Raw genomic sequence first — 11213 nt, 5'->3', positions numbered from 1 at the left:
ATCAAAGTCATTCTCCGTCCAGCTTTGATCTGTTGCTGGCGATGAGCTGCATTCCTTTGGAGGGGGAGATGCGCTCTTATTTTTTGAATTTCCAGCTTTTCTGCCCTCCTTTTTCCCCATCTTTGTGGTTTTATCTGCCTCTGGTCTTTGATGATGGTGACATACTGTTGGGGTTTTGGTGTGGGTGTCCTTCCTGTTTGTTTGTTTTCCTTCTAACAGTCAGGACCCTCAGCTGTAGGTCTGTTGAAGATTGCTTGAGGTCCACTCCAGACCCTGTTTGCTTGGGTATCAGCAGCAGAGGCTGCAGAAGATAGAATATTCCTGAACAGCGAGTGTACCTGTCTGATTCTTGCTTTGGAAGCTTCCTCTTAGGGGTGTACTCCACCGTGTGAGGTGTGGGGTGTCGGTCTGCCCCTAGTGGAGGATGTCTCCCAGTTAGGCTACTCAGGGGTCAGGGACCCACTTGAGCAGGCAATCTGTCTGTTCTCAGATCTCAACCTCCGTGTCAGGAGATCCACTGCTGTCTTCAAAGCTGTCAGACAGAGTCTGCAGAGGTTTGCGTCTGCAGAGGTTTCTGCTGCTTTTGTTGTTGTTGTTGTTGTTGTTGTTGTTGTTGATTAGCTGTGCCCTGTCCCCAGAGGTGGAGTCTACAGAGACAGGCAGGCCTCTTTGAGCTGCTGTGAGCTCCACCCAGTTCGAGCTTCCCAGTGGCTTTGTTTGCCTACTTAAGCCTCAGTAATGGCGGGCGCCCCTCCCCCAGCCTTGCTGCTGTCTTGCCGTTAGATGGCAGACTGCTGTGCTAGCAATCAGGGAGGCTCCGTGGGCGTGGGACCCTCCTGGCCAGGTGTGGGATATAATCTCCTGGTGTGCCCGTTTGCTAAGACCCTTGGTAAAGTGCAGTATTGGGGTGGGAGTTACCCAATTTTCCAGGTGTTGTGTGATTCAGTTCCCCTGGCTAGGAAAAGGGATTCCCTTCCCCCTTGCGCTTCCCAGGTGAGGCGATGCCTCGCCCTGCTTCAGCTCTCGCTGTTTGGGCTGCAGCAGCTGACCAGCACCGATTGTCCGGCACTCCCTAGTGAGATGTACCCGGTACCTCAGTTGACAATGCAGAAATCACCTGTCTTCTGTGTCGCTCGCGCTGGGAGCTGGAGATTGGAGGTGTTCCTATTCGGCCATCTTCCCCTTATGGTTTCTTTAGCTCTGAGAAGTTTGATGGACTGAAGCCTTCTTCTCTCATCTCATCAAAGTCATTCTCCGTCCAGCTTTGATCCGTTGCTGGCGATGAGCTGCCATACATTTTGTATGATTTTTTTCCCTTTTGTTAGCATATCAGTTATGTTTCTCTTTTTACTTTTTAAGTGGTTGCCATACAGTATGCAATATATATTTACAACTAATCTATGTCTGCTTGCAAACAGCACTATACCACTTCGCAGGTGGTGTAAATACTTTGTAACAACAAATAATCCTAATTTTGCCTCTCATTCCTTGTATCATTGCTATCATTCATTTCACTTATACATGAGCATATATGATCATATACATGACTACTATTAGTATTTTTTAACAAGCTGTTATCTGTTAGATCAATTAAGAATAGGAAAATAAAAGCTTTTATTTCATGTTCACTTATCCCTCCTCTGATGCCTTCCTTTCTTTATGTAGATCTGAGCTTCTGATCTCTATAATGTGCTTACTACCAAAAAAAAACTTAAAACATTTCCTGCAAGGGAAATGTACAGGTAATAAATTTTCTCAGTTTTGCTTGAGTGGCTTTGGGGATTTTGAAGGATCATTTTGTGGGGTACAGAATCCTAGGTTGGTAGTTTTGCTCTCTCAGGACTTTATTTCACTCTCTTCTCTTCTTGCTTGCATGTTTTCTGGTAGAAAGGTGGATGTAAAACTTATCTTTGCTTCTCTATAGGTAAGGTATCTTTCCCTCTGGCTTTTTTCAGAATTTAAAAAAATCATTGCTTTTATGTAGTTTATATTCAATATCCACATACCTATAGGTTTTTGGCATTTATCCTACTTGGTGTTGTCTGAGCCCCCTATAACTGTGCTTTGATGTCTGACATTAATTTGGGAAAATCTCAAGATGATTTCAAATATTTCTTCGTTTTTTTCTCCCTTATTTGTCTGGAATTCCTATTATGTGTATGTTATAACTTTTGTAGTTGTTCCACAGTTCTTAGATACTCTGTTTTCTTTGCTTCATTCTGTTTCCTCTTCACCTTTTAGTTTTAAAGTTTTCCATTGAGATATCCTCAATATCAGAGATTCTCTCCTCAGTTGTGTCCAGTCTGTTAATAAGCTCATTAAAAGCATTCTTCATTTCTGTTACCATGCTTTTCATCTCTAGCATTTATTTTTTGCAGGGGAATCTTTGATTTTTCTATCTTTCTGCTTACATTGTTCATTTGTTCTTGCATATTGTCTCTATTATCTGTTATGGCCTTTACCACTTTAATCATGGTTATTTTTAATTCAGAGTCTGTTAATTAATTCCAGCATCCCTGCCATATCCTTACTTGGTTCTGATACTTGCTCTGTCTCTTTAAACTATGTATTTTACCTTTTAGTCTTCCTTGTAGTTGTCTCTTGATAACCAGACATACATATTAGGTAAAAGGAAATAAAGTAAATAGGTCTTTAGTAATGTAGCGGTAAGGTGGTCGAGGAGTAGAGTCATTCCATAACCCTATAATTAGGTCTCAATCTCATAGTGAGCCTAGAACTTTCACAAGTGTTTCCCAGGATTTGGCTTTTTTTTCTCTTTTTCACTTCCTTAAGTGGGATGGGATGGCTAGAATAGGCTAGAGTTGTCTATTTCTCTTCACCCACTTAGAAGTCTACAGGATCTTGGAGATGGGTATTTCTTTCCTCCAGGCTGGTTAGGTGCTGATAAAACTCTATTAGGTTAGTCTCTGTTGAGTAGTTTCTTTTTTCTGATGGCAGACCTTGTTAAGAATAGAATAGAATTCTTAAGAATAGAATGCTGTTATATTTCAAAATGTTTTTCCCCTCCCCCTGCTGTGATCACAAGGTGGGTTTTTTTTTTTCTAATATTCACTGTAAGAACTGATTGAGCTTCTGGAGCTAAAACTCATAGAGGTGTGGGGACCCTCCCTATGACTGGGTCCACCTAGGGTTTTTAATTCTCAATCTTGTCCATTCTTAGCCTCCAGCCATTCATCAACTATCATTCAGGTTTTTCTGCCCCAGCACTGGTTACTATGGTGGTTTCTGTCTGTGGGTTTCTGCTTTGGTAAGCTGTGATTGTCTCTGTAGCTGCCTGTCTGTCTCTCCAACTTTGAGAGCAGCACTTTGCTCTGTGACCTCATTTTCTTTTACAGATCTCATAACAGTTGTTGGTTTTATAGTTTGTTTAGCTTTTTAGTTGTTGTTAAGATGGAGTAGTGACTTCCAACCTCCTTACAGGCTGGACTAGAAACCTTCGCTTTCCATATTTTGAAGTATATTTTGATTTGTGTTAATTGTTAATACTTCTTTAACTACATGGTTGCTAAACTAAGTAATTTTCAATGCTATGGAGAGCTAGCTGTTTAATGTAATCTGTGATAAATTTCCTTGGAAAGTATTATATCCTCTTATTTTAGAAAACTTTTGGATTTTTACTTTGTCTTTTCTTAAAGTGAAATTCTCCCCTGTTACTTTTAGAAGAATCATAGATTCAAGTTTGATTTGGGATTGGCCTGACACACCAGGAGCAGTTCTGCAGAATAACAGTCTTGTTTAGGCTTCTCTAAAACTGAAGTGGCCTCTCTCTTTGCTCCTTTTTACAGGGGACAAGCAGTGGTCATTTCAGATCAGCTAGGGCTTCTCCAAGCTCAAGTGGCTATCCTCTTTTGTTCTGATGTATACCTACTTCTCATCCTGAGGTTAACTTGGCTCCTGTTGCAGAGGAAGCTGAAGGTGAATGACAGTTTCCTTCCCTGAAATGTGCTGCCAGTCTTGTTATCCTTGGCGTTTCTAACTCTGACATGACACTCTCACCTAAATTGGCTGATGCTGATTTGTCCCTGGATGAGAATGGCAGTCTGGCTTCATTATTTTCTCCATTCTTGTGCACATGCAAATTTGCCTGTTTCTACTGCTGCTACCCAACCATATTTCTGCCTCAGCATTGGATAATGAGTTCTCTTTTCATTTTTATTTCAGAGAAAACTTTTTCAGACCTATTGGCAGCTCTATTATAAATAAAAGCTTTAGTTCTACATTCTTTCTTCTTTTTTTCAAGTGATAATCATTTGATTCTTTTTACCTAATAAATTAATTTTGTTTTCTGCCTCCTTTAAATTTTCCCTAGAAAGGTACATATGCTGTAACCAATCATTTAAAATATAAGAAATGTATTTGCCTTTTTCTTTCAGTGTCGTCTTTATTTTAAAAAACATATTTGGTATGAAGTACAAGGAATAATGTTAGCATCTGTGCAATATGAAACAATTAGATGAACATTGTGAATAATAGTGGGGAGAAATGGTATCTGTGCTTCTTACACATTCCCCCTAGAAAATATTGTGAAAAGTATGGTTTGCTGTATTTTAGATACTCCATAATTACCATGTAGATGTGAGTTGTTATGGTAACTGGGTTTTTCCCCTTCTATTAAATAACAGAATAAATGGTTACTTGAGATGTGACTGAATTGTCAGCTTTCAAGCTAATGTTACCCTGATTGGAAACAGTGGAGAGGTAGGAGAGAAGGAGGGAGAGAGGGAAGGAAGGAGGAAACGTTAGGGAGAGAATATTAAATTTCCAGAAAACACCTAGAAAGAGACGATTGTCATTTTACTTTAAAAAGTGTCCTCCCTCCTCTTCTTGTCACTATCTGTCAGAGGAACAGGTCTAATAGTAATTTTGTCCCAACAAGGTTACTATCGATGGAATACAGAAGCCTGTTGTTTCTTGTATATAAATAATGGAATATTGAGTGGCTTTTGGGGTCTCTAATACCAGTTGCAAATGGTTTTTCTTCTGGGAATGTGGAAACAGTGTGTGTGTGTGTGATAAAGCTAAATGTGGTGGTTCAGTATTCATCTGTGTGTCTGTGTAGCAGTTGAAATTAAATACTTTTATTTTGATAATAATGTTTACATATGGCAAGCATGAAAAATGCCTTAATAAGATTGGGGTTTTAAAATTAATAGCAAATACTTAGTTTACTTGTCAATTTTTACATGCTACTCTTCCAATCCCGTTCTAGTTTGACAATCAAAGAATGCCATCAAAGTTTGTTACCTGATTTATAATATTTAATGAAGGGCTCTTATAATGGGTATTTTCTTGTAGATGGAATAATCATATTCGTTAAGATCACTCAAGAGGCAGAATGCAATACCAAATTTTTCGACAAAGTATTCTGAACTGTAAATTAACTAATTAGATGGATATGTAGTCCCTTGTAGTAAAACATGTATGAGGAAACATGATTACCTTTTCATTTTGTCTCCCATCATTCCCCTACAATTGCGAATTATGTGTCTAAGCAGAACATTTCCTGTTGTGATAGTATTTCAAGTATACTTAATTAAAGCTTACATCATACAGATTTAAAAGTTTACAGAATTTCAATATATAAAAATTATAATATCTGCTTTAAAATTTTGCCATGTCATTCAATATGTTTTTATCTGGAGTTAAACCTTTCCTGGCTAGAACATTTTAGACTTGCTTTTGTAAAATCTCAAAAAACCATCTTCTCAACAACTGTGTGTCTATTTAAAATAAGTTTTAAATGTTGTGTTTCCAGAATGATTAAAACTTGAACACCATAATTTTCTGCAAATACTTGCTTGTGATAGTATGATTTTCACATAACAAGAATTTGTCTTAAAGAGAATGCTACATATTTAATTCTGTTAAACTCAGCAGGTACTTAATTGAACACTTATGTGCAAGACACTGTTATGGGTACCATGGGAGGGATTCCAGCATGAATAGAACATGACCTCTGCTCCTTAGGATTGTATGAGATTAAGATCTGAAGACAGAATCTGTGGAGTGTTGTGGGAGAGGCACATATGTACTGGAAATATGGAGATGAGAAAAATTATTTTGGTAAGTAGAAATGAGAGGAAAATGGGTCATTCAAGGCAGAGGAAGCAGTGAGTGCAAAGATCTTGTAAAGTATATGACAAGCTTAGGAACCGGTTCATAATTCAATGCAGCCAGAATATAGGTTTTATAAAAGCGAGGAGCAAGACATCAGGTGGAGAAATTGGTTGAAAGTCTTGGCCAGCAGTGATTTCTTAAAGTAATTCTAAAAGACTTTGAACATTATACAAAAGAGTTTGGACTTTATTCTTTAATGAGCCATCAAAGGTTTTGGAAAGTTCTGAGTTAATGTATTAATGGTAAGAGCAGAACCATTGGGGATGTGTTAGGACAAGGAAAGATTTTAAGCTGTTAAGAGATCAGTTACTAGATCATAGTAATCTAGTCAGGAATCAGATAGGACTAAACCAAATAAAGGAAAAAGTTGGGACATATATATTAATTATTTCAGAAGTACACTCAAGAATTGAGTCTCAAGGCAAGGGAGACTCCCAAGATAAATCAGAAATTTCAAACCTGGGTAACTGGAACATTGATAGATAATATTTGATGGGAACAGGAAAGATAAGAGGAAGGGTGGATTTTGAATGATGATGACAAAGAAGTGCAAAGTCTAATAGATGGTGAGAGGTGAAAGTTTGAGAAGTACATGTTCTAAAACTTGTGATTTTTTTAAAACTAGGTATTTTAAATTCTATTTTTATTTGGGTATAATATGAATACACTAGAGTTCTCCCATTTTACTGTCTAGTTCTATGATTTTTGGTAAGTGCACACATTCCTCCAACCAGCACTATGGTCAAGATGAGAGTAGTTCTACCACCCTCAAACATTTCCCCATGTTCCTTTGTAGTCAGCCCCTTTCACCACCTCTATCTCCTGACAACCTCAAATGACCAAGAGGACTGAACTCCAGGTCCTAGCGTATCCTCACTTCATCAGGACAAATTTTGCTTCAGCTTTTTGTCTTATATATTGGCATTTTACTTTATATTGAATTTGGGATAGGGTAGAAGAATTACATAGTTAAATGTTTGAAAATCATCATTCTTCTGTGTTACTGATAAAGCTCTTTCTGAGCTGCCTTTATCTCTTTCCTGGATTGTTGATGTGGCCTCTGAGTAGGTTTTCTTGTGTTGACCTTTGCTATCTTTAGTCTGTTTTCAACAGAGCAGTCAGCATTGTCCTTTTACAATATAAATTAGATCATTTAATTCTTTTTCTCAAAAACTTATAATGGTCCTCTCTTCAGTAAGAATAAAAGCAAGTCCTGAACAGTGCCCTAGAGGGCCCTGAATTCTCTGGGTCCCCATTAATTCACGAACTTTTTCTCTTTCTACTCTGTGTTTTGCTCATTTTGTCTATTGTATTTAGACTGGCCTCTTTTCTCTTTCTCAAACAGGTCAGTTGTGTGCCTGCCCAGGACCTTTGCCTTACCATTTTTTTTAAATTGAGGTGTCATTCACATAACATAAAACAAACGATTTTAAAGTGTGCAATTCACTGGCATTTAGTACATATACAATGTTGTACAACTATCACCTCTATTTGGAATGTTAGTTCCAAAACATTTCATCTCTTCCAAATGAGACCGTGTCCCCATGAAGCAGCCACTTTCTATTCCCTCCTCCTTTCTTCCTGTATGCCTTCCCTGCTCCCCCTGGCAGCTACTAATCTACCTTCTGTCTCTATGGCTTTACCTATTCTGGATATTTCATATAAGTGACATCATATAACACGTAACCATTTGTGCCTGATTTCTTTCACTTTGGCATAATGTTTTCAAGGTTCAGCCGTAGTGTATCAGTACTTCATTCTTTTTATGAGCGAATAATATTTCATTATATACATATTGCATATTTTATTCCTCTAGTTTTCCATTGATGGACATTTGGATTGTTTCTACCTTTTGGCTATTGTGAAAGTGCTGCTATGAACACTGATGTACATGGATTTGTTTGAATACCTGTTTTCAATTGTTTTGGGTATATACCTAGGTGTGGAATTGCTCAGTCATATGGTATTTCTATGTTTAACTTTCTGAGGAACTACTAAAGTGTTTTCCATACCAGCTGAACCATTTTTTATTCCCACTAGCACTTACTTTGGTCTTTACATCCTCACCTCCTCCAAGTTTTTGCCCATACTTTACCTTCTCTACAAGATCTACTCTAACCACCCTATTTAACTCTGTAACCTGCTCCTATCCCTGCCCTCACCTCATTAACATTCTTCCCTCCCATGTATATATTCCTATTGTGGTCTCTTCTTTGGGCACATGTGTAATGTTTCATTATAACTCACTGCCTCTTACGCATGGAAACTTGACTTTTACTCTTCCCTAAGCCATAGGAACGTGCATCTCAATTCTCCATCAGATAGCTGTCATTGCAAGAGTATGTGTAGTTACCTATATAAAAAGTAAATTTCACACATTCATTAAAAACTGAGTGATACAGTGGTTGGGAACCCTACTTTATCATCTGCTGAATAACTAGGTTGCAACTTCATGATTTGAACTTATTTTGTTGGTTGGATTTTTTTCAAAGGCTTCTCACAAGTATAGCAAATTGGACATAATTGTCATACTTTATAAATGCTAATTGAATTTATTTTTCACCCTACCAACATTAACCTAAAACATAGGCGATATGGATTACTATACAGTATATTAAATTGAAATAGCATTCTAAAATATGTTTTTGTTAAAAATGGTCAGGGGAGTCCTTTTAGCTTGTGACACAATGGCCATTTAAGGGCATGACTTTCTTCAAGCTGTTTCTCTAAAGTCTCTCTTCATGAAGAGAAAAAGCAAAAGCAAGAAAGTGCATTTTTAAAGAGATTTGTGCACAGCTGACTCCATAGAACACTAAAACTAGGGTATAATCCCATAAAACATGGGGAGTTCAGGCTGGCGTCTAGGCTGAAGCATTCTACTGTGCTCCTGTACCCACCTTCAGCTATGGTTGAAGCAGCAGGAAGAGGATTAGCTTTAACCTTGAGTTTATAACCTCCTTTTAAATAGGTTTCCTGGCATGAATATTTTCATGTTTAGAGGCTGAACATTAGATTTGCTCATTTTCATTTACATTTTTTTCCATAATCCTTTCCTTTTTAAAACTCAAGTTTAAAAAGCAATTGTGAGACCATTGTCTTCCCCGCAAATTGCTCTTTTGCCAATTTACTGAGGCTAAGGGTATTCTCAGTAGTACAATGATATCTGTGGGTTATTTGGCAAAATTTTAAAAATATTTTAAGCTTGTAAAGTAAGAGAGAAACGTTTTGGTTGTGGTGATTGAGTATTGTTTCTGTTAAATCCAGGTGTCAAAATAGGACTTGAAGATAATTATTATATTTTATGAAAAGGGAACAGAACTGACAGGAAAAAAGTTAAAGAAAACTCCCCACAGTTTGGAGATAAAGAGCAGAGCCAAAACCTGATCAACGCCTTCCCAACTGGAAATAGAACCTAGGTTGTAGTTTGCCACCTGAATGACAGGAGAAGCAGCAGTAGCTGGAGGACTCATTCCTTCAAGGATTTTTGTTGACTTGTTGACAAGGCTCCCCTCACCCTGCTCGTTGTAGTACTTATTCAGGAAAAGTCGTGTCTTTATAATTACTTTTAAGTTCATTTCATGGCTGAGTATCTGTTTCATACTGTATGAGATCAATTTTTTAAAAACCACAATGCCATTAGAAGTAATAGATAGCAGTCAGAATTAATCTCTTTGTTTTCTTTATTCCCATGGATTCTTCCTATTTGTGTCCATGTCTGGGTCTCTCACTGGTGCAAAAGTCTCTGCAGACACAGATAATCTTCTCATCTTTCCACAGTACCTTGTATATAGTAGGACCTCACTAAGACTGGGATTAAAGAACATACTAGAGGCCATGGGAACCAACTGTATTCAGAGAGACTATTATCTTCTTATCTTCCCTGTCACAAGGCACTTGAGAATATTAATTCTTATAATACAATAAAATGTCCTTAAACAGTAGTTATCATGATTCTGGTGTAATTACGTACAGATTTGTTCTCTCTCTCTCTCTCTCTCTCTCTCTCTCTCTCTCTCGTCTGTAGGACACAGACTAAAGTTTTAGTTGTTTGACTTTTGATGTGTTACAGAAATCTTGAAATGTGATGCACTGTGACTGTTTTTCTTGATTGATCTTTCTTTAACAGAAGCAGACCTTGGGAAGATTTGTTGCAAGAGAGCCATGTACTAATAGGTAGAAACAGAAATGACTATGAAAACCAGATGTTTTGTCTGGGCTTCTATTGAGAAACAGGGTTTCCATGTTGGCATATATAATTTTTCTCTTGTTTACCCACACTGATTAAAGGCCATTTATCTAGTGGTATGCACAATTGCTGTGTGCAGTACTCATTTGCATGCTCTTACCACTGTGGTTTCTATACAACATGATATTTCTGTTGGCAATATAAGTTTATTACTTCAGAATGGTCATATTGGAAATCCAGGATATGAGCAATATTTATTTTTATTTAAAATTACCAGGGGGATTTGTTAGACAATGCCTAGTTTCCTGACATTGGCAAGATGCCTTGAAATTAGAGTTTCCCCCTAATTTTCAAGGGTAGATTTGTATTACATGTACATTTTAACTTGTTATTATTGTAGGATTTTATTTGCTTTGATTTACAAAATTCTAGGCTTACTTTATTTTGTCTTCACAAGACTCTAAACTCTTCTCCTTAGGAATATCCAAAAGATATTATTTGTGGTTCTGATCCTAGACTGATTTGGTTTGTTTTCAGAATCTAAACCACTTAAGGAAAAGAAAGAACTGATGATACAGTTATAATTTTATTCTGTTTTAATACTGTGTAGTCTAACATGCTGTGTTACATTTTTCCCACAGGTTCATATCCAGCTTTCAGAGTGGCACCGTGCGATTTTCCTTCCACAGGCCTGGCTTGCATACATGAGTCGAGCTTATCATGCCATTTTACAGGTAATGAAACCACAGGATAGATTTGCTTTGGTGAAATGTCTCATCTCACGTTTTACTGCAAATGTGTATTTAATATAAAAGCAGTTGGAAAACAGCACTACCAAAATGTAATGGTTGTTTTGCTCATAAAAGAATGTGAGGCATATATATATATA

At 37.5% G+C, this 11213-nt stretch overlaps 1 protein-coding gene across 1 annotated transcript in view; it reads left to right on the top strand.

Annotated features, from left to right (window-relative positions):
• The window catches only part of FOCAD (focadhesin), a 318600-nt gene that overhangs the window by 222352 nt on the left and 85035 nt on the right, over positions 1-11213 (top strand). The window contains 1 exon segment of the mRNA XM_017886722.1: positions 10966-11058. Coding sequence (XP_017742211.1) covers positions 10966-11058 — 93 coding nt within the window.

The sequence above is a fragment of the Rhinopithecus bieti genome, unplaced genomic scaffold, assembly GCF_001698545.2.
Source record: "Rhinopithecus bieti isolate Rb0 unplaced genomic scaffold, ASM169854v2 scaffold_15368, whole genome shotgun sequence".
NCBI classification, from domain to species: Eukaryota; Metazoa; Chordata; class Mammalia; order Primates; family Cercopithecidae; genus Rhinopithecus; species Rhinopithecus bieti.
Note: the sequence above shows the minus strand (reverse complement) of the source record. Positions and strands in the feature narration are given on the sequence as shown.